Here is a 23,582-nt window from a genome sequence, read left to right as displayed (position 1 = left end):
AACATTTAATTGATCCTGTTTTTTTCTATCATGATGCCATACTAATCTGTGTCTGAGGTCTTAAGTTGTTGCTCTGTGCCGACAGGTAAAGTGTCATCAGTACTGGCCCAACCCTGACAGCACTGCCTCGTACGGCCGCTTCCAGCTGGCCTGTCTCACCGAGGAGGGTAATTCTGCCTTCCTGGTCCGAGACATGACCCTGACTCACCTCGAGGTACATGACGCTCACAAGTCAGTGTTGTCATTAGCACTGGCCATTGGGAAACACAACTATTTGGAAGTCAAAGTAAACTTAGCGAAATGGTGGATCACAGCTAAAAAAAACGATTCAAAGCGTTACGAACACAGCATTGGGACTATCGCTTTCAGCGTTTTAAAAGAGTTGGCATGGTGACGTGTGTGGGCAAATTTTTTCCGGCCTCGTGCGGTGCACCTACGGTGGATCATCGTGTTGCCATGGGGACCAGCAGCTACAGCCATGAGGCTTCCAGTATTAACATGCAGCCTGTGTGTGTTACCATAGCGACACTGATAGACGATGTTGAAAGGGCAAACACACATCCCATAATAGTTTTTGATTAACCGTGCTGGTCTGACTGTGCTCCACCATTGTCGGTGAGGTGTCTCAGTGTGTGTCGGTGAGGTGTGTCGGTGAGGTGTCTCGGCGTGTGTCGGCGAGGTGTCTCAGCGTGTGTCGGCGAGGTGTCTCAGCGTGTGTCTCAGCGTGTCTCAGTGTGTGTCGTGGTGGGATGGTAATAAAGGGGGGTGCAGAGCAGACAGTCTTTTTGTTGTTGTTGTTGTCATGGCGACATTGCACTGACTGTAGTGTTGTGTTGCCATGGTGACAGAGCGAGGAGGTCCGGGAGTTGACCCAGATCCAGTACGTGGCCTGGCCGGACCATGGCGTCCCAGATGACTCCATGGACTTCCTGGACTTTGTCAGCCTGGTGCGAAGCAAACGAGCCGGCAAGGATGAGCCCATGGTGGTCCACTGCAGGTAGGGAACATAATGCATGACACACATCCTTAGATGTATAGCAAGAAATGGTCTATGTTTTCACTAAACAACTCATCACAAGATCCCTCGATCTGACCTCAGCCCTTGTGTGTCTCAACTACAGAGGCTACTCCTCTCCCTATTTGTGGAGCTGACTGACTGTTCTACTAGACTCCTACACACTGCTGTAGTACACAGGCCAGTGGAACTGACTGACTGTTCTACTAGACTCCTACACACTGCAGTAGTACACAGGCCAGTGGAGCTGACTGACTGTTCTACTAGACTCCTACACACTGCTGTAGTACACAGGCCAGTGGAGCTGACTGACTGTTCTACTAGACTCCTACACACTGCTGTAGTACACAGGCCAGTGGAGCTGACTGACTGTTCTACTAGACTCCTACACACTGCAGTAGTACACAGCCCAGTGGAGCTGTCTGACTGTTGTACTAGGCTCCTACACACTGCAGCTGACTGACTGTTCTACTAGACTCCTACACACTGCTGTAGTACACAGCCCAGTGGAGCTGTCTGACTGTTCTACTAGACTCCTACACACTGCTGCTGTAGTACACAGCCCAGTGGAGCTGACTGTTCTACTAGACTCCTACACACTGCTGCTGTAGTACACAGCCCAGTGGAGCTGTCTGACTGTTCTACTAGACTCCTACACACTGCTGCTGTAGTACACAGCCCAGTGGAGCTGTCTGACTGTTCTACTAGACTCCTACACACTACACACTGCTGTAGTACACAGGCCAGTGGAGCTGACTGACTGTTCTACTAGACTCCTACACACTACACACTGCTGTAGTACACAGGCCAGTGGAGCTGTCTGACTGTTCTACTAGACTCCTACACACTGCTGCTGTAGTACACAGGCCAGTGGAGCTGACTGTTCTACTAGACTCCTACACACTGCTGTAGTACACAGGCCAGTGGAGCTGACTGACTGTTCTACTAGACTCCTACACACTACACACTGCTGTAGTACACAGGCCAGTGGAGCTGACTGACTGTTCTACTAGACTCCTACACACTGCTGTAGTACACAGGCCAGTGGAGCTGACTGACTGTTCTACTAGACTCCTACACACTGCTGTAGTACACAGGCCAGTGGAGCTGACTGACTGTTCTACTAGACTCCTACACACTGCTGTAGTACACAGCCCAGTGGAGCTGACTGACTGTTCTACTAGACTCCTACACACTACACACTGCTGTAGTACACAGGCCAGTGGAACTGTCTGACTGTTCTACTAGACTCCTACACACTACACACTGCTGTAGTACACAGCCCAGCAGCCCAGAACAATCCAGATAGAACACCTACACACTCAAAGTCCACATCTCAGGCATATAACTTGGCTAAAGTAAGACCTATCTGACTCAGCCAATACATGTCTCAACAACACACTGGAATGTATTTAATGTATAGAGCCCAGGGATTGGGAGATTTCTGGATTCGAATCTGGACTTAATTCCATAAACCGATCTTTGTGTGTTGCTATACGCCAGAAAAATAATTATCCACTGATTTAACCCTCTAGAGTCTAAGCCGCAGGGGGTTAACATATGGAAGTGTTTTAAGATGGTCATACCATGGATCATTTAGATATTTGATATTTTAGGACCCCTTCCGGTATAAAAAATATATATATTTTCATGTTTTTTGTTAGATAAAACATTGAATTTGGCCTTACTGATATTAGCCCATGTAAAAGCATTGAATAGCAGATTCACTACATGGAACAACAGACAGTCCCCCAGGACATCTAAGGAAGTTTGTTCTGAAGTGTCTGTTCTGTATCTGAGAGATACAAGATAGATCAGGAAACTATTGTATTTATTTTGACACATATTTAACCCCTTTTTTAGACGCTAAATTACTTCCATACACTTGTTTTACTGGTACCCGGTAACCTTCAGGCAAGTCTTGTGAGGCTTGTGGGGGCGGAGTAGAGAAAAACAACAGAGAGACTCACCTTTCCGTAGAGGGGTCATAATAGTTTGTGGGCCATACCGTTCGGATCCTGCAGACCTTCTCTTGAGAAGACCGATTTTCGGGATGTCTCATGGTCTAACAAACACCACTAGCTCTGCCTCCTTTCACTGCAGATGTCGAAGGCCGATTTCAGCGGATACGGTGGATTGAGATGCAGCCCCATGCAGATATCTAGTTTAAACAGACAGATTTTTATGTGGATTTTGTTACAATGCTCATTGGATTTCAGCGGGGCTGCGGAAATTGACTCGAGGGTTTTAAAAGGTAGAAATGATGTCATGAGTTTATTGTGAAACTTCTTCCTCCGCCCCCCTTCCCTCCTCTCCTCCTCCTCTCCCCTTCTCTCCCGCTTGTGTGTCATCACTCAGCGCAGGGATTGGCCGGACGGGAGTTCTCATCACCATGGAGACAGCGTTGTGCCTGATGGAGTGCAGTCAGCCCATCTATCCATTAGACATAGTCAGAACCATGAGGGACCAGAGAGCCATGATGATTCAGACACCTGTAAGTCCTCCTTTCTTTTCTTCATCCTCCTTTTCTAACCTTCTATTAATCATCCTTCTCTCTCTCTCTCTCTCTCCTCTCTCTCTCTCTCTCTCTCTCTCTCTCCTCTCTCCTATCTCTCGTTCTCTCTCTCGTTTTCTCTCTATCTCTCTCGTTATATCTCTCGTTTATATCATTCTCTATAGTTTATATATCTAGTTCTATCTTAGTTTTCTATAGTCTATATCGTTATTTACTATAGTTCTATCATCGTCTCTCTATCTACTTTATATCTATATCTCGTTCTCTCTCTCTCTCGTTTCTCTCTCGTTCTTATATCTCTCGTTATATCTATCTCTCGTTCTCTCTCTCTCTCGTTCTATCTCTCGTTCGTTCTCTCATCTCTCTCGTTCTATCTCTCTCTTCTCTCTTCTCTCTCTAGTTCTCTCTCTCTCTCGTCTCTCTCTTCTAGTTCTCTCTCTCGCCTCGTTCTTTTCTCTCGTTCTCTTCTTCTCTCGTTCTCTCTTCTCGTTTTTCCTCTCTCTCTTTCTCCTTCTCTCTCTCGTTCTCGATCTCTCTCTCGTTTCTCTTCTCGTTAATCTCTCTCTTCTCGTTCTCTCTCGTTTCTCCTCTCTCGTTCTATCTCGTTCTCTCTACTCTCGTTCTATCTCCTCTCGTTCTCTCTCGTTTCTATCTCTTCTCTGTGCTCTCTCTCTTCTCGTTCTCTCTCTAGTTCTCTATCTCTCTCTCGTTCTCCTCTTCGTTCTCTCTCCTTCGTTTTCTCTCTCTCTCTCTCGTTCTCTCTCGCTCTCTCGTCTCTCTCTCTCTCTCGTTCTCGCTCTCTCTCGTTCTCTCTATCGTTCTCTCTCTATCTCTATCGTTCTCTCTCTATCGGTCTCTCTCGTTCTCTCTCTATCGTTCTCTCTCGTTCTCTCTCTCTCTCGTTCTCTCTTCATCTTCCTCTCACTTCTTTACTCATCTCTTTACCCTCTCTTTCCTCCCTCACGCTCTATTCTTCCTCTCCTTTCTGGCAGGCTCGCCTCTCGCCCTTTTTTTCCCCTTCCCCACACCACACAGATGGTCCCTTTGGCCTTTGAAGACAACCGAAACAATCTGTGTTAGTGTGTTAAGTTATAACAGATGGAGCACAGTGTAGAATAGAACAGTATTACTACCTGAAAGGAGAGGGTCATCCTACTAGGAAGATGTTTTATTCATCCTTGTTGTATTGTCAGTGCTAGACTTTCCATTGTTACAGTCTACCAGTGATAATCTCTTGTGCCATGAGAATGCCATTGTCTCTCCAGATTCCCATTTTTAGGCTAGCTGTAAGGATTTTGTTTCGTACACTCGCTGGGTTCTCTGGTATTGAGTCTGGGCTACAGTATATACATTGAGCTCAAAGTATTGGGACAGAGACACATTCTTTGTTGTTTTGGCTCTATACTTCAGCACTTTAGATTTAAAATGATACAATCACGTTAAAGTGAGGACTGTCCTCTTTAATTTGAGGGTATTTTCATCCATATCGGTGTGAACCGTTTAGAAATCACAGCACATTTTGTACAACATCCACCCATTTTAGGGGACCAAATGTATGGGAACAAATTCGCTTACATTTGTATTTAACAGGGTATGTGAGTGGAGTTGAGCGGTTTGAAATCCCTCTCATCGCTCATGGAGCGGTGCGTGCTCATGGAGCGGTGCTTGCTCATGGAGCGGTGCGTGCTCATGGAGCGGTGCGTGCTCATGGAGCGGTGCGTGCTCATGGAGCGGTGCGTGCTCATGGAGCGGTGCGTGCTCATGGAGCGGTGCGTGCTCATGGAGCGGTGCGTGCTCATGGAGCGGTGCGTGCTCATGGAGCGGTGCGTGCTCATGGAGCGGTGCGTGCTCATGGAGCGGTGCGTGCTCATGGAGCGGTGCGTGCTCATGGAGCGGTGCGTGCTCATGGAGCGGTGCGTGCTCATGGGAGCGGTGCGTGCTCATGGAGCGGTGCGTGCTCATGGGAGCGGTGCGTGCTCATGGAGCGGTGCTTGCTCATGGGAGCGGTGCGTGCACACCGATGCTCCACGTCCTTTCCAAAATCACTCCATTCATTAAAATCACTATTTAACCAACACCCCATCTATTTTTGTGACGAACTGGACCTACCATTTAACCAACACCCCATCTATTGTAACGACCTGGACCTACCATTTGCTTTTCAAGTATTGAAACCAAACCATATGATTTGAATGAAAAGTATTTAAATAAACCAACAGGAAAAGGTGACTAAGAAGCGTTCATCATTTCAAATAGGCTACATGTCGTATTAAACATCATTATAAACACTCTCAATAGGAGCCAGACAGGGAGCCTAAGAAGGAACAAAAATGAATTATTTAGGCCATATTATTTAAATTATTTCAAGGCTATAGCCTACAAATAAATAAATTGTGAATCATTTGCGAGTGCGACACACTAGGCTGGTAGGGACATAACGCGCTTAGAATTTAATCAACAAATAATTTAATTTGTTGTATTCAACCATTATAGTCTATAAATGGCACATATAGGCTGTGACTTACTTAGAATGAAATGCACATTAAATAAAAAATGCCTTATTAGGCTCCATCTACAGTGCCTTTGAATTCATTTTTAGAAACATGAGTTTAGCCAGAGTCTCATGCGATGGTTCTCGGAGAGCAGGCCAGCACCAGTGAATACCCTCTCAGTGCTTGCAGAGCCACTGCGGATGCTGAACACCCGTTGGGCCACTCTTGCCAGACTGGATGTGTCGTTTTTTTCTATTATTTTTGTAATATTTTTTCTGTCTGTATTTCTAAAGGGTTTTAGTTCAAACAACCCTATCAAAACGGAAAGGTTCTTGAAAGTGGTAATAGACCCCTTTCCAGAACACGACACACTGACGTCAGATGTACGCGACTCTTGGCTGCAGTCAGAAAGCCATCGCCATCTGCACCCATTCAACATAGCCTAGATTTAAGTTTTTATTTCTTCATATACTCATATACATTCCCAACCAGAAACCGTGGATTGATGGCTGCATTCGCGCAAAAATGAAAGCGCGAACCACTGGTTGTAACCAAGGCAAGGTGACCGGAAACATGACTGAATACAAACAGTGTAGCTATTGCAAGGCAATCAAACAAGCTAAGTGTCAGTATAGAGACAAAGTAGAGTCGCAATTCAACGGCTCAGACACGAGGTATGTGGCAGGGTGTGCAGTCAATCACGGATTACAAAAAGAAAACCAGCCCCGTCGCAAACCAGGATGTCTTGTTCCCAGACAGACTAAACAACTTCTTTGCTCGCTTTGAGGACAATACAGTGCCACTGACACAGCCCGCTTCCAAAACCTGCGGGCTCTCCTTCACTGCAGCCAACATGATTAAAACATTTAAACGTGTTAACCCTCGCAAGGCTGCAGGCCCAGACGGCATCCCCAGCCGCGTCCTCAGAGCATGCGCAGACCAGCTGGCTGGTGTGTTTACGGACATATTCAATCAATCCTTATCCCAGTCTGCTATTCCCACATGCTTCAAGAGGGCCACCATTGTTCCCTGTCCCAAGAAAGCTAACTGAGCTAAACGACTACCGTCATCATGAAGTGCTTTGAGACTAGTCAAGGACCATATCACCTCCACCCTACCTGACACCCTAGACCCACTCCAATTTGCTTACCGCCCCAATAGGTCCACAGACGACGCAACCACACTGCACACTGCCCTAACCCATCTGGACAAGAGGAATACCTATGTGAGAATGCTGTTCATCGACTACCGCTCAGCATTTAACACCATAGTACCCTCCAAACTTGTCATCAAGCTCGGACCCTGGGTCTCGACCCTGCGCTGTGCAACTGGGTACTGGACTTCCTGACGGGCTGCCCCCAGGTGGTGAGGGTAGGTAACAACATCTCCACCCCGCTGATCCTCAACATGGGCCCCACAAGGGTGCGTTCTGAGCCCTCTCCTGTACTGCCTGTTCACCCACGACTGCGTGGCCATTCACGCCTCCAACTCAATCATCATGTTTGCGGACGACACTACAGTGGTAGGCTTGATTACCAACGGCCTACAGGGAGGAGCTGAGGTCCCTCGGAGTGTGGTGTCAGGATAATAACCTCACACTCAACGTCAACAAAACAAAGGAGATGATTGTGGACTTCAGGAAACAGCAGAGGGAGCACCCCCCTATCCACATCGACGGGACAGTAGTGGAGAGGGTAGTAAGTTTTAAGTTCCTCGGCATACACATCACGGACAAACTGAATTTGTCCACCCACACAGACAGCGTTGTGAAGAAGGCGCAGCAGGGCCTCTTCAACCTCAGGAGGGTGAAGAAATTTGGCTTGTCACCAAAAGCACTTATACAGATGCACAATCGAGATCATCCTGTCGGGCTGTATCACAGCCTGGTACGGCAACTGCTCCACCCACAACCATAAGTCTCTCCAGAGGGTAGTGAGGTCTGCACAACGCATCACCGGGGGCAAACTACCTGCCCTCCAGGACACCTACACCACCCGATGTCACAGGAAGGCCATAAAGATCATCAAGGACAACAACCACCCGAGCCACTGCCTGTTCACCCCGCTATCATCCAGAAGGCGAGGTCCGCACAGGAGTATCAAAGCAGGGACCGAGAGGCTGAAAAACAGCTTCTATCTCAAGGCCATCAGACTGTTAAACAGCCACCACTAACATTGAGTGGCTGGAGGTCAGTACAGGTGCATCAAAGCAGGGACCGAGAGATTGAAAAACAGCTTCTATCTCAAGGCCATCAGACTGTTAAACAGCCACCACTAACATTGAGTGGCTGCTGCCAACACACTGTCAATGACACTGACTCTACTCCAGCCACTTTAATCATGGGAATTGATGTAAAAAAATGTATCACTAGTCACTTTAAACAATGCCACTTAATATAATGTTTACATACCCTACATTACTCATCTCATATGTATATACTGTACTCTATCATCTACTGCATCTTGCCATCTTTATGTAATACATGTATCACTAGCCACTTTAAACTATGCCACTTTATGTTTATACATTGCCTTGCGAAAGAATTCGGCCCCCTTGAACTTTGCAACCTTTTGCCACATTTCAGGCTTCAAACATAAAGATATAAAACTGTATTTTTTTGTGAAGAATCTTGTTGATGGGACAAGTGGGACACAATCATGAAGTGGAACGACATTAATTGGATATTTCAAACTTTTTTAACAAGTCAAAAACTGAAAAATTGGGCGTGCAAAATTATTCAGCCCCTTTACTTTCAGTGCAGCAAACTCTCTCCAGAAGTTCAGTGAGGATATCTGAATGATCCAATGTTGACCTAAATGACTAATGATGATAAATACAATCCACCTGTGTGTAATCAAGTCTCCGTATAAATGCACCTGCACTGTGATAGTCTCAGAGGTCCGTTAAAAGCACAGAGAGCATCATGAAGAACAAGGAACACACCAGGCAGGGCCGAGATACTGTTGTGAAGAAGTTTAAAGCCGGATTTGGATACAAAAAGATTTCCCAAGCTTTAAACATCCCAAGGAGCACTGTGCAAGCGATAATATTGAAATGGAAGGAGTATCAGACCACTGCAAATCTACCAAGACCTGGCCGTCCCTCTAAACTTTCAGCTCATACAAGGAGAAGACTGATCAGAGATGCAGCCAAGAGGCCCATGATCACTCTGGATGAACTGCAGAGATCTACAGCTGAGGTGGGAGACTGTCCATAGGACAACAATCAGTCGTATATTGCACAAATCTGGAGTGGCAAGAAGAAAGCCATTTCTTAAAGATATCCATAAAAAGTGTTGTTTAATGTTTGCCACAAGCCACCTGGGAGACACACCAAACATGTGGAAGAAGGTGCTCTGGTCAGATGAAACCAAAATTGAACTTTTTGGCAACAATGCAAAACGTTATGTTTGGTGTAAAAGCAACACAGCTCATCACCCTGAACACACCATCCTCACTGTCAAACATGGTGGTGGCAGCATCATGGTTTGGGCCTGCTTTTCTTCAGCAGGGACAGGGAAGATGGTTAAAATTGATGGGAAGATGGATGGAGCCAAATACAGGACCATTCTGGAAGAACCTGATGGAGTCTGCAGAAGACCTGAGACTGGGACGGAGATTTGTCTTCCAACAAGACAATGATCCAACACATAAAGCAAAATCTACAATGGAATGGTTCAAAAATAAACACTTCCAGGTGTTAGAATGGCCAAGTCAAAGTCCAGACCTGAATCCAATCGAGAATCTGTGGAAAGAACTGAAATCTGCTGTTCACAAATGCTCTCCATCCAACCTCACTGAGCTCGAGCTGTTTTGCAAGGAGGAATGGGAAAACATTTCAGTCTCTCGATGTGCAAAACTGATAGACATACCCCAAGCGACTTACAGCTGTAATCACAGCAAAAGGTGGCGCTACAAAGTATTAACTTAAGGGGGCTGAATAATTTTGCACGCCCAATTTTTCAGTTTTTGATTTGTTAAAAAAGTTTGAAATATCCAATAAATGTCGTTCCACTTCATGATTGTGTCCCACTTGTTGTTGATTCTTCACAAAAAAATACAGTTTTATATCTTTGTTTGAAGCCTGAAATGTGGCAAAAGGCCGCAAAGTTCAAGGGGGCCGAATACTTTCGCAAGGCACTGTATACCCTACATTACTCATCTCATATGTATATACTGTACTCTATACCATCTACTGCATCTTGCCATCTTTATGTAATACATGTATCACTAGCCACTTTAAACTATGCCACTTTATGTTTATATACCCTACATTACTCATCTCATATGTATATACTGTACTCTATACCATCTACTGCATCTTGCCTATGCCGCTCTGTACCATCACTCATTCATATATTTTTATGTACATATTCTTCATCCCTTTACACTTGTGTGTATAAGGTAGTAGTTGTGGAATTGTTAGGTTAGATTACTCGTTGGTTATTACTGCATTGTCGGAACTAGAAGCACAAGCATTTCGCTACACTCGCATTAACATCTGCTTACCATATGTATGTGACAAATACAATTTGATTTTGATTTACTTATAATGATGTTTTATTCTGGCTTGAACAGTCGCCAAGATTATATTTGGTTGTGATCTCTGCAAAATAACTATTTTGGATGCAGCATTTGTTAGCTAGAATGCTAACGCTCATTGATATAGGCTGTAGCAAAATCTAGCCAAAGAGACGTTTTACTGGTTGAAGTTCAAGTGTTATCTAATTATAATGCAGTTGATTTGCGATGTTGACACAAACATATTAAGCAGGACGAGCCATAAAATCCAATTCTAATCCAAAAGCAGTGTGAAATGCATTCGGAAACAACATGTAAATTGAGTGTTTGTTTTTTTTTGCTATAAGAACAGAAGGCCCCTGTGTTCTGCCACCAACTTGCGTGCATTTCCCTCGTGCGGCAACACAGGAAGGGGTCTATATGCCTATTGAGCCAAAATCAATGATGACCTATTGTGTATATAATAATAGAATGAAAATGAACGAAACTTTTAAGAGATCGGATTTTTTGTTTATAAATACTTTGCTACAATGACACCCTTCGGTAGCTTCCCTCCTCGTTCCTTTCTGTTGGCATGTACACCTCAGGCTTTCAGGATAGCCGTCTTTTCAGATTCCACAAGGATTCTTTAGTCACCGCATCGCCGCACTCCCTCTCTTGCTCTTGGTCCTCCTCATCTTTGTAAGTCACCTTTTATAAAAAGATATTTAACATACTCCATGACAGTGTCTAAAGCAAGGGGCTATAGGGGTGGCAGGTAGCCTAGTGGTTAGAGCGTTGGACTAGTAACCGAAAGGTTGCAAGATCGAATCCCCGAGCTGACAAGGTAAAAATCTGTCGTTCGGCCCCACTAGGCCGTCATTGAAAATAAGAATTTGTTCTTAACTGATTTGCCTAGTTAAATAAAGATACAAATATATATACAAAAACCAGCAGCAGTAAACAACAGATGCATGCTGGGCCGGGCAAAAGCTCGTTAAGTGAGCGCTACTGGATCGGGCGAGAAGGCCGACGCTCCAGCTTTCAGTCAAATGGGGCAAGCTCCTCGCTCTGCTCCAGCTCCACTCACACACTCTGGTATTAAAGTAGTAAAAAGTGAAGTATTTGGTTCCATATTCATAGCACGCAATCATAATGCTGCCGTGATTATGAATAATCCTGAATGAATCTTCAATAATGATGTGAGAAAGCTATTGACCCAGGTCTAAAGTAGTGCACTATATAGGGAATAGGGTGCCATAGGGCTCTGGTCTAAAGTAGTGCACTATAGGGAATAGGGTGCCATAGGGCTCTGGTCTAAAGTAGTGCACTATATAGGGAATAGGGTGCCATAGGGCTCTGGTCTAAAGTAGTGCACTATATAGGGAATAGGGTGCCATAGGGCTCTGGTCTAAAGTAGTGCACTATAGGGAATAGGGTGCCATAGGGCTCTGGTCTAAAGTAGTGCACTATATAGGGAATAGGGTGCCATAGGGCTCTGGTCTAAAGTAGTGCACTATATAGGGAATAGGGTGCCATAGGGCTCTGGTCTAAAGTAGTGCACTATATAGGGAATAGGGTGCCATAGGGCTCTGGTCTAAAGTAGTGCACTATAGGGACTAGGGTGCCATAGGGCTCTGGTCTAAAGTAGTGCACTATATAGGGAATAGGGTGCTGTTTGGGAAGCACACTCTCTTCTCAGTCTCTGAAGAACTTCACATGAGTACAATTTGGCCCCGTGCTCAGAACCAGGGTAGCGGGGGTAAAGAGGCTGCTGCAGCGGTAATTTCATTAGAAAATGCTGAGCTCTAATGAGGCTAGGACACCCTCAGGGTCCAGGAGAAATAGGTGGAAGATAATGGCACCAGGGGAAGAGAGTGGGCTTCCTTTCTCCTGTCATGCACACTGAACTAAGTATGTGTGTGCACATGCATACACACACACACACACCCACACAACACACCCTTTTCTTAGTACACACTGACATAAACATAAACACATATGTACATACGCGCAGACACATTCGCGACACCCATCACCGCATTACCCACCTCAGGGAAGTTTATTCACGCCTGGCTCCCTCTGTATCCCAATCACTGGCTGTCCTGGCTCCTTTGCTCATGCCTTGCCATTGGCTCCTAATGTTGTTGACATTCTCTTCCTTCCCCCTCTCTCTTTCTCTTCTGTGTCCTCAGAGCCAGTACAAGTTTGTGTGTGAAGCCATCTTGAGGGTCTATGAGGAAGGCCTGGTCAAACCCCTGAAGCCCACCCTTTACCAGAGAGAAGAAGAACGAGAGGAAGAAGAAAATGGAGGAGAAGCAGTAGGAGAGGAGGAGGAGGAGGAAGAAGAGGAGGAAGAGGATGTTAGTGTTAGCGCTAGTGTGACCAGTGTGACGAGTGAGACTAGCGCAACCAGCGATTTCCCTGAACCCTGACCCCTTTGACCTGACCTGGGTCAGCCCAGCGCCAGGGAGGTGGAGCCCTGGTTGCCATGCTTACCGCCATGGGCCGAGGAGAGAACACAAAGCACTGTTGCACTTTACGCCGTCAAAAAAACAAAAAACTGAAAGTCATGGACAAATGAATCCAGCAGTTATGTTGAATAGTACCGTTAGGGGTATTGTGTGTTCAGGGTTAATTCAAAAAAGACATTTAAAACATGGTGAAATTGCTGTAGTCGTGCCGTAAGTACAATGACTGGGCGGGGCTGTGAGAGAGGGAGTGTTTTTAAGAGTGATCGATAAGCCCCTCCAAATGAATCTGCCTCCTTTTCTTCTCTGTCCCTCCGGTCCAACGAGAGACGCCATCTTTTTTTCAAATAATATTTATTGTGTTTTTAGTCTGTCAAACCCTGTCCATTGAACAGCGTGTACGTTAGAGTGAGTCTTAGCTTCAGGCATCCCAAATGAAATCATAGGTAGTAAAAGTTGTCATTCTTTACTTTTTAATGAAAAAAGTGGTTTAATTTATTATATATTTGAGCTTCACATCAGAGCACTTTGTGTCTACCCCTAGCTAACCTTGTGGCTGATGTGGCGCTATGCCTTGGGTTTTGCATAGAACAAACAAGGAGCAATTGATGGGCATTGTTTGGCATGTTAAACTGTCTAGTTGGTCAACTTTTAGAGCTGTTTACTGTGTAAAGACAGGGGGACGATCTACTCTAAGCAATTTGACAAGTCCACAGCCACTAAGGGTGAGGCTCGACCTTAAAACAATCTTTTAAGTTACGTTCCTCTCTGTCTTTGTTCGTGTGTCTGTCTCTAAAGAATGTAGAGAATACCAAGAGCATTCAACCAATAATGATTAGAAACCCCACCTCCCCCCTTTTGATATATTTCAAATGGTAGTTAGAGTTTTTAAAACACATTTATTGTTTATTGGAGATGATAATCACTTAGAATGTTTTAGGTACAGATTACTGGGAATTTGTTGTACTTGTACCCAACACAGTTATGACATGTTTCACTCAAACATCCCGCAACAAGAGGTGTCCTTCTTTTCACACTGGTTCAAATTGTCATCATCTCTTGTATTGGAGTTATCAGCATCCCGCAACAAGAGGTGTCCTTCTTTTCACACTGGTTCAACTGTGTTCACATTGTCATCATCTCTTGTATTGGAGTTATCAGCATCCCGCAACAAGAGGTGTCCTTCTTTTCACACTGATTCAACTGTGTTCACATTGTCATCAGCTCTTATGAGTTATCAGCATGTTTAGTTTGAGCTTCTCTTCTTCTCATGAGAGTCTTTCTTGCTTTGTTTGGTTACCTGGCTGCTGGCATCTTGTGCCACCCTCTCCGATGCGCGATGTGGGAGAGTGCAGTGTGTGTGTGTGTGTGTGTGTGTGGGGGGGGTGTATGGGTGAGAGAGTGCAGCACGCATGTGTACTTTTAGTAGTGTGTGTGTGGGGGGGGGGGGGGGGTATGGGTGAGAGAGTGCAGCACGCATGTGTATTTTTAGTGTGTGTGTGGGGGGGGGGGGGGTGTATGGGTGAGAGAGTGCAGCACGCATGTGTATTTTTAGCAGTTTCTGTTGTGTGTATGTATTATGCCCTGCCTCCTGGTGATGCTGTGTCTGTGTAACCATCAGCGAACCCCCTACCATTTCACCTTAAGCTGGTCATCATTTCTAGCTCAATATTGGATACCAGGATTGAAGCCTGCTTTCTTGTAAACTCATTTGCCATAGTTCCATCTTCTTGACCTGCTGAGTAGACTCTGATGCATCTATAGCAGGTGCATTGGAAGTGAGTACAATGTGTCCACGCTGTCAGAAGCCCGTACAGTAAATTCTCTCTCACGGGCCGCTACGGTGGGTCATCAGCCCGTTGTGTGGAATCCACAAAACCCTCATTTGATCATTTTTATTTTTTGGATCATACATGGAGCTCACTCACTCTTTTGCCTGAGAGTATTATGATGGCACATCAAAAAGACCACACTACAGAATTCCACATACAACACTTGGGTTTCCAGAATCATCAAATGTTAATTATCATGAATGTCCAGCATTGAGATGTGTGTTGTGATAGTGTATCGGGGGTACTGTGGGGTTCTGTTTGGAAGCAAGAGGGAAGGGAAGTGGGGTAGGTATTGGAGGGTGGATGAGTTGTATTTTTGTAAAACTGAAACCACAGTTCTTGCTTCTTAAGAATGGACAGCACTTTGCAGATGACTGGGTAACCATGCTTGCTACTGAGTGTGTCAGAAACAGAAAGTGGTGTCAAATTTTTATTTATCATTGAATTTGTTTTTTAAGACACCTGTAGGGAACCAAAACTCCAAACTACACAGTGCCACTTGTTAATGTTGTGTAAATATACTAGACCATGTAAATACAATGTTGTGTGTGTGTGTGTATATAAAAAAAAACTTTAAAATAAAAGGGAAAATGATTTGTGAGTTCAAATGTTTTTATATAGAGAATGCCGAACTTGTGTTTTAAAAATCGAAGCGAAATTGAAATCTGCAACGGTACATTAATAACATTGCTTTTCCACACTGCAACAGTGAGGTCAATGTGATGTTATGTTTACTTAACTCACACACACAACTGTATTCCAAATTCTACATTTCAGAAGTGTGACTGATGCATTGATTATTTAAATAGTAGCATAAATGTAAGAAGCCTAAAATAATAGCATTTCTACCTGTAGGTGATCAACCTCCCACGTTCCAATAGCCTAAATTAGACATATTTCCCTGTTTGCTTTGTGTCCGCTTTTAAGTTAAGCATGTTGGAATGAAGTGCACAGTTACAGTCTGGATATCCATGGCAGGGCATATGATGATAAGAGAGAGCCGCAAGTATTTTCAAGTTTTCTACTCTGCTAGCCAGCACCTCGCCTAAATAGGTGTGCGTTTCTTTTACTTCTAGGGCATATGATGACACATCCATGAAGATCACACTGAAGCCATTTTTATTTATTTCACCTTTATTTAACCAGGTAGGCTACCAGGTAGGCAAGTTCTCATTTGCAACTGCAACCTGGCCAAGATAAAGCAAAGCAGTTTGACACATAAAACAACAGAGTTACACATGGAGTAAACAAACATACAATCAATAATATAGTAGAAGTATCTATATACAGCATGTGCAGATGAGGTAGGATAAGGGAGGTAAGGCAATAAATAGGCCATGGTGGTGAAGGAATTACAATATAGCAATTAAAGGAGAAAAGGAGCAAGATAAATAAATAAATAAATACAGTATGGGGATGAGGTAGGATAAGAGAGGTAAGGCAATAAATAGGCCATCAACATGGTCAGTAAGTGGCGCTGTTGTTAAATGGAGAGGAATCATACAGTAGATATTTGGTATTTTTGAAAAAATAAAAACATGTTTTACACTGACATGATGCAGTTTAAAAACATTGAGATTGAGGAATAATCTGTTACTGAATGCACTTACTTCCTATATGAAATGATCTACCGGAATGCCCAGTATTCGACGGGGCCACATTGGAGAAAGTGAAAAGCTTCAAGTTCCTTAGCATACATGTTACTGACAATCTGAAATGGTCCACTCACAGTGTGGTGAAGAAGGTGCAACAGTGCCTCTTCAACCTCAGGAGGCTGAAGAAATTTGGCTTGGCCCCTTAGACCCTCACCAACTTTTATAGATGCACCATTGAGAGCATCCTGTCGGGCTGTATCACCACCTGGTACAACAACTGTACAGTCCGCAGGGCTCTCCAGAGGGTGGTGCAGTCTGCAGTCTTCCCAACGTCTCACCGGGGGCACACTGCCTGTCCTCCAGGACATCTACAGCAGCCGGTGTCACAGGAAGGCCCAAAAAAATCATCAAGGAGATCAACCACCCGAGCCACGGCCTGTTCACCTCGCTACCATCCAGAAGGTGAGGTCAGTACAGTTGCATCAAAGCTGGGACCGAGACAGAAGCTCTTTTTCAATCTCAAGGCCATCCAGACTTTTAAATGGTCATGACGAGCTGACCTCTGCCCAGTACCCTGCCCTGAATTTTAGTCACTGTCACTATGCGCTTACCACCCGGTTACTCAACCATACACCTTAGAGGCTGCTGCCTAAGTACAGTACATAGACATGGAACACTGGTCACTTTAATCATCTCTACATACTGTTTCACCCACTTCATATTTATGTACTGTATTCTAGTGTGTGAATAACCTGTCTAAATAAGGTCCCTCAGTTGACAGTGCACGTAAGAGCAAAAACCATGCCATGTGGTCAAATGAATTGCCCGTCGAGCACCGAGAGAAGATTGTGTCGAGGCACAGATCTGGGGAAGGGTAGCAAAACATTTCTGCAGCACTGAAGGTCCTTAAGAACACAGTGGCCTCCATCATTATTAAATGGAAGAAGTTTGGAACCACCAAGACTCTTCCTAGAGCTGGCCGCACGGCCAAACTGAGCAATCGGGGGAGAATGGTCTTGGTCAGGAAGGTGACCAAGAACCTGATGGTCACTATGACAGAGTTCCTCTGTGGAGATGGGAGAACCTTCCAGAAAGGCAATCCACCAATCAGGCCTTTATGGTAGAGTAGACAGACAAAAGCCACTCCACAGTAAAAGGCACATGACAGCCCGCTTGGAGTTTGCCAAAAGGCACCTAAAGGACTCTCAAACCATGGGAAACAAGATTGAACTCTTTGTCCTGAATGACAAATGTCATGTCTGGAGGAAATCTGGCACCATTCCTACGGTGAAGCATGGTGGTGGCAGCATCATGCTGTGGGGATTTTTTTTTCAGCAGCAGGGCTTGTGAGATTAGTCAGGATTGATGGAAAGAAGAACTGCGCAAAGTACAGAGAGATCCTTGATGAAAACCCGCTCCAGAGTGCTCAGGACCTCAGACTGAGGCGACGGTTCACCATTAAACAGGACAACAACCCTAAGCACACAGCCAAGACAATGCAGGAGTGACTTCGGGACAGGTCTCTGAATGTCCTTCAGTGGCCCAGGGAGAGCCCGGACTTGAACCCGATCTAACATCTCTGGAGAGACCTGAAAACCTGAAAATAGCTGTGCAGCGATGCTCCAGTCCAACCTGACACAGCTTGAGAGGATCTGCAGAGAAGAATGGGAGAAACTTCATCATTATGGGCTATTGTGTGTTGATTGATGAGGAAAAGTTTAGAATAGGGCTGTACCGTAACAATGTGGAAAGTGCAGGGTCTGAATACTTTACGAATGTGCATATATATATATATATTAAACTTTGGTCTTCTCCTTTTCCTACACCCGTAATAAGGTCTACTAACGTAAATATGTGTATACGATTCGATGCATGATAAAATGGGCATAATCTGAAACACCATATGATATTGTGAAGTTGGGAGGACGTGTTTGTTTTACTATTTCATTATCATGATTATAGAAACACCCAAGTGTCCCTTTAAATGCAAATAGCAGTTTTGTTAGGGATTTATTTCGACGTCATTTCCTGAGGGGAATTTTGTGCTTTGCCTCCCACTTTTCTTGGGACTTGTGAAAATTTTCTCGTTGGCGTATGGAGTAGGAATTATTGTAACGCTAGTAAGACTACATGTCAACCATGGACACGTATTAGTTTTACTTTGTGAAGGTGGAACAGGCAAGTGGTTTGGTTATTATTTTAGATATCGGCAAGTATTTTGCGAGTATTGCTTATAGTATAGGACTTTCGGATCTACAAGTGGCCATCGGCGACATCAGCAAGTGTGAATGTCGGACTTGTTTCATCTGTCGCTTCAGCATCCTCACAATTGGTAACGGCTTGTTAACCCTGTTGCTGTCGTTCATGATGGGTTCGTCTGTCCCACAGACTCACGATGTTTTGGCCCAAAGCTAGGCTAGTAACGTTATACGGTATTTATTGGGGCAAATCTTTCTAGTTAACTAGTTCACTACAGTAACTTCACTAATAATAGGTAACGTTAGTCCAAATTGTCAGTCCATAACACTTATGTAAAATTGTCACCTTTTCAGCCCCATTGGGTGTAGTTATGTCATGGCGAATAACCTGCATATTGCTAACAGTAGTTAAGTTAGTGTTAACACAGCAAGTGTTTCTTCACAACTTCATTGACAAGCCATTTGGAGCAAACAACAACTATTTGTGGGGAGTCTACTTAACACTGTATAAAAGTAATAGGCCGAGAAGAGAACTTAGTTGCTGTGATATTAGTCACACAATTTTATATTTGATATGTTCCTCCTTAGACGTATACTGATGCGGCTTCTGTCACAGTATTTAACAGACCAAACAAAAAATAGCTATTTTGTACTTGTGTGTACAGTTGAAGTCGAAAGTTTACATACACCTTAGCCAAATACATTTAAACTCAGTTTTTCACAATTCCTGACATTTTAATCCGATTAAAAATTCCCCGTTTTAGGTCAGTTAGGATCACCACTTTATTTTAAGAATGTGTAATGTCAATAATAGAAGTGATTTATTACAGCTTTTCATTTCTTTCATCACATTCACAGTGGGTATGACGTTTACATACACTCAATTTGTATTTGGTAGCATTGCCTTTAAATTGTTTAACTGGGTCAAACATTTCAGGTAGCCTTCCACAATAAGTTGGGTGAATTGTGGCCCATTCCTCCTGACAGAGCTGGTGTAATTGAGTCAGGTTTGTAGGCCTCCTTGCTCGCACACGCTTTTTCAGTTCTGCCAACAAATGTTCTATAGGATTGAGGTCAGGGCTTTGTGATGGCCACTCTAATACCTTAACTTTATTGTCCTTAAGCCATTTTGCCACAACTTTGGAAGTATGCTTGGTGTCATTGTCCATTTGGAAGCCCCATTTGCGACCAAGCTTTAACTTCCTGACTGATGTCTTGAGATGTTGCTTCAGTATATCCACAATTTTTTTTGCTGTTCTGGGATTTGCACTTTTCACACCAAAGTATGTTCATCACAAGTAGACAGAACCCGTCTGCTTCCTGAGCGGTATGACGGCTGTGTGGTCAATAGTACTTACGTACTATTGTTTGTACAGATGAATGTGGTACCTTCAGGCGTTTGGAAATTGCTCCCAAGGATGAACCAGACTTGTGGAGGTCTACAATTCTTTTTCCTGAGGTCTTTGCTGGTTTCTTTTGATTTTCCCATGATGTCAAGCAAAAAAAAAAAAGGCAGTGAGTTTGAAAGTAGGCCTTGAAATACATCCACAGGTACACCTCCAATTGACTCAAATTATGTCAATTAGCCTATCAGAAGCTTCTAAAGCCATGACATCGTTTTCTGGAATTTTCCAAGCTGTTTAAAGGCACAGTCAACTTAGTGTATGTAAACTTCTGACCCACTTGAATTTTGATATAGTGAAATAATATGTATGTATACAATTGTTGGAAAAAATACTTGTCATTGCCAAAGTAGATGTCCTAACCGACTTGCCAAAACTACAGTTTGTTAACAAGAAATGTGTGGAGTGGTTGATAAAATGAGTTTTAAATCAAATCAAATCAAATTTAATGACTCCAACCTAAGTGTATGTAAACTTCTGACTTCAACTGTATACTTGTGATATTGCTTTTCAACTGGAAAAGTTCAAACAAAGCTGCAGTATACATTTAACATCACGATCTGATTGAGGAACTCAACCGATTGTATCATTTAATCCTTTCTCTCGCATGTGCAGGTAGTGTTCACCAGGCCCCACCATGCTGAGTTTCCTCCGCCGGACGCTGGGTCGACAGTCCATCGGTAAGCATGCTGACAAGGCCCGGTTGAGAGAGGCCCAGCGGGCCACCACACACATCCCTGCTGCCGGGGACTCCAAGTCTGTCATCACCTGCTGTGTGTCAATGCTGGACGGCACAGACGTCAGTGTGGACCTAGCGGTGAGACTTTACACACAACACAATGGGAAAGATTCTGAATATCTAACCTGTTGTTTCAGTTTCAACTGATGTCAAGGCACACCCCATGAGAAAGTAAACGAGGGAATAATTGGTACAGGGCTTTCCAAAGGTATTTTAAATGGAAGGAGCAGACACATGTTTTTGGTCATGCCAGGTGCCCTGAGGCTGATGCTCTCTGTGTGCCATTGGTGCTGGTTTCAGTCCATTCCCATTCATAAGGCTCTGCTGTATAGTACTTAGTGATCTCCTTCCATTGCTCTGAGATCCTACTAGGTCTGAGCGATATATCAAATTAATTTGTATGTATGTTTTTGCGCCATATTCCATATGCCTGTATTGCAAGTATTTTTGGTATTTTAATTTTTATGAGTGTTTGTCTCATGTTGTCTTTTTGGACTTTGGTCTCCTTCGTTCCTGTGCTGTGCACCTTCCCATTTACACTATTTTTATTTTATTTTTATTTTACCTTTATTTAACCAGGCAAGTCAGTTAAGAACAAATCTTATTTTCAATGACGGCCTGGGAACAGTGGGTTAACTGCCTGTTCAGGGGCAGAACGACAGATTTGTACCTTGTCAGCTCGGGGGTTTGAACTCACAACCTTCCGGTTACTAGTCCAACGCTCTAACCACTAGGCTACCCTGCCGCCCCACAAGAGATCTGAATATAATGACGAGATGCTTATGTCTCCACCCTAACAATGGGAGTTGCTGTCCCAAAGGCGGAAGGCAGGTGACAAGTTTAGGTCAAAAATAAGCCTATAGTTACGCATTGGCCTTATTTTGGACAGATTTTGTGGAGAGTGAAACCTCTCACTTCACCATGTACCACCAGCAGTGTTTTAGCCAAAGACTTATACTAGCTGTCTAGTCTATGTTTTTTTATAAATGTGCAATAAGCTTAAAACACCATTTTTATATAAGGAATTGGCAACTCGTTCTCATTCTGAGAAATAAGGTAAGCCGCTTGATTTCAACAATCGGAACAAAGTGGACAGGCTAGCATGCTGTTCAAACAGTTGGAGACGGACAGAAGGGTGTGTTCATAATTCAACTGTTCTGCCTTGTTTTCTAGAATATTGATCCAAGTTGACCTAACTTGAAATATATAGATTTAGATGGCTACCCACTAGCATGTGGGCTTGTGCTTGAGACATTGTTTGAGACCTGTGTTAATTTTCTATAATGCCTGCTACAGGAAGTTGGTCATTATTAGTGAATGTGCATTATATGCCTGGGTATGGTTACATTTTTAACAAAAAGGGAATTTTCATAGACTACCATGAAAACCAGATAAGTGATTATTGCAAAAAAGCAGGTTAAACTATTTTGATAATACAATTAATTTATAAGTGGGGCTTATATTTATCCACATTCTTTACGTTACAGCCTTAGTCAAATGTCCATTGCCCAAGCAAGTCTCTTCTTGTTATGGGTGTCCTTTAGTAGTGGTTTCTTTGTAGCAATTCAACCATGAAGGCCTGATTCACACTGTCTCCTCTGAACAGTTGATGTTGAGATGTCTGTTACTCGAACTCTTAAGCATTTATTTGGGCTGCAATTTCTGAGGCTGGTAACTCTAATGAACTTATCTTCTGCAGCAGAGGTAACTCTGCGTCTTCCTTTCCTGTGGCGGTCCTCATGAGAGCCAGTTTCATCATAGTGCTTGATGGTTTCTGCGACTGCACTTGAAGAAACTATAAGAGTTCTTGAAATGTTCTGGATTGACTGACCTTCATGTTTTCAAATAATGATGGACCGTCGTTTTCTCTTTGCTCATTTGAGCTGTTCTTGTCATAATATGGACTTCGTCTTTTACCAAATACGGCTGTCTTCTGTGTACCACCCTTACCTTGTCACAACACAACTGATTGGCTCAAACCTATTAAGAATGAACCGTCTTTGTTCAGTCCCATCAGTACTGTCTCTCATGCTGCTGTGCAGGACCGAATGAGTCTTTTGATTACAGACATGAGAAACAGTGGGTAGTTTTCTAATAGCTTCTTCATTTTCATGGGAACGTACATAAGGTGTTCGCTGTGGCTGTGTATCTCTACCGTTAAGAGTCCTGATGACATCCGTCTGTGATATTCAACAACAAATAAGTTACTGTAAACAACGAAACACTGTTTTTCCTCCTCGGACATCATTGCACGCACAATATAAGAGCACAATGTGTACTGGCATTTTTAAACCACGCAGCACGACGTCAGCTCGGCAACAATAACAATGGTGCGGCCGTGGCGCTGTTTCCACCTACTGTTTCCACCTACTGTTTCCACCTACTGTTTCCACCTACTGTTTCCACCTGCTGCAAATTCCCCCTTTAAGTGTTACACAGCAAAGCAGAACAGTTTATTTTTTATTTTTTTTGTGTGTGTTCTTCTTCCCTTTACACTAACCAATGTTCTGTTTAGGCTGTCGATTGGCTCCCCAGGCAATAACTCACTGAGTGATTCTAATCGTCAAGGCCTGGTGTTGGTGTTCTGACACAGCTTCGGGTCTAATGGGTTGTTCCTTTGTTTACATGCTCTGTGTGATGTCTGACTAGCATGCTGCTGCTGCAGCCACACTTGGGACTAGCTGGAATAGTGGGATTAAACAGAGTGAATAAACATGTTGACCAATAGGGCTGGTATTTGTAAAACCATGAATGATTCAACTTATTTTAGAAACACCTTTGCATGTTCACTGTCCAGTCCTTTTCACTGTAAGGATACCATGG

At 43.9% G+C, this 23,582-nt stretch overlaps 2 protein-coding genes across 7 annotated transcripts in view; both read left to right on the top strand.

The window, feature by feature from the left end:
• Positions 1-15,418, top strand: part of LOC109870855 (tyrosine-protein phosphatase non-receptor type 4-like) — a 101,946-nt gene extending 86,528 nt beyond the window's left edge. For 2 of the 3 annotated variants that reach the window (XM_020461528.2, XM_020461530.2), the window contains exons 24-27: positions 86-214; positions 849-997; positions 3,374-3,509; positions 12,717-15,418. In XM_020461528.2, coding sequence (XP_020317117.1) covers positions 86-214; positions 849-997; positions 3,374-3,509; positions 12,717-12,956 — 654 coding nt within the window. In that variant the 3' untranslated portion in view covers positions 12,957-15,418. The remainder of the gene's footprint in view (positions 1-85; positions 215-848; positions 998-3,373; positions 3,510-12,716) is intronic. The other variant, XR_002252230.2, reaches the window with a different exon arrangement.
• A 3,041-nt stretch (positions 15,419-18,459) lies between these two features.
• LOC109871120 (band 4.1-like protein 5) overlaps positions 18,460-23,582 on the top strand; it is a 51,790-nt gene continuing 46,667 nt past the window's right edge. For 3 of the 4 annotated variants that reach the window (XM_031805853.1, XM_031805852.1, XM_020461959.2), the window contains exons 1-2: positions 18,460-18,597; positions 20,636-20,837. In XM_031805853.1, coding sequence (XP_031661713.1) covers positions 20,658-20,837 — 180 coding nt within the window. In that variant the 5' untranslated portion in view covers positions 18,460-18,597; positions 20,636-20,657. Of the gene's footprint in view, positions 18,752-20,635; positions 20,838-23,582 lie in introns of all 4 variants that reach the window. The other variant, XM_031805851.1, reaches the window with a different exon arrangement.

This window comes from Oncorhynchus kisutch, linkage group LG26 (assembly GCF_002021735.2).
Source record: "Oncorhynchus kisutch isolate 150728-3 linkage group LG26, Okis_V2, whole genome shotgun sequence".
Taxonomy (NCBI): Eukaryota; Metazoa; Chordata; class Actinopteri; order Salmoniformes; family Salmonidae; genus Oncorhynchus; species Oncorhynchus kisutch.
The sequence above is the reverse complement of the archived record's forward strand: the minus strand, read 5'-3'. Positions and strand labels throughout refer to the sequence as shown.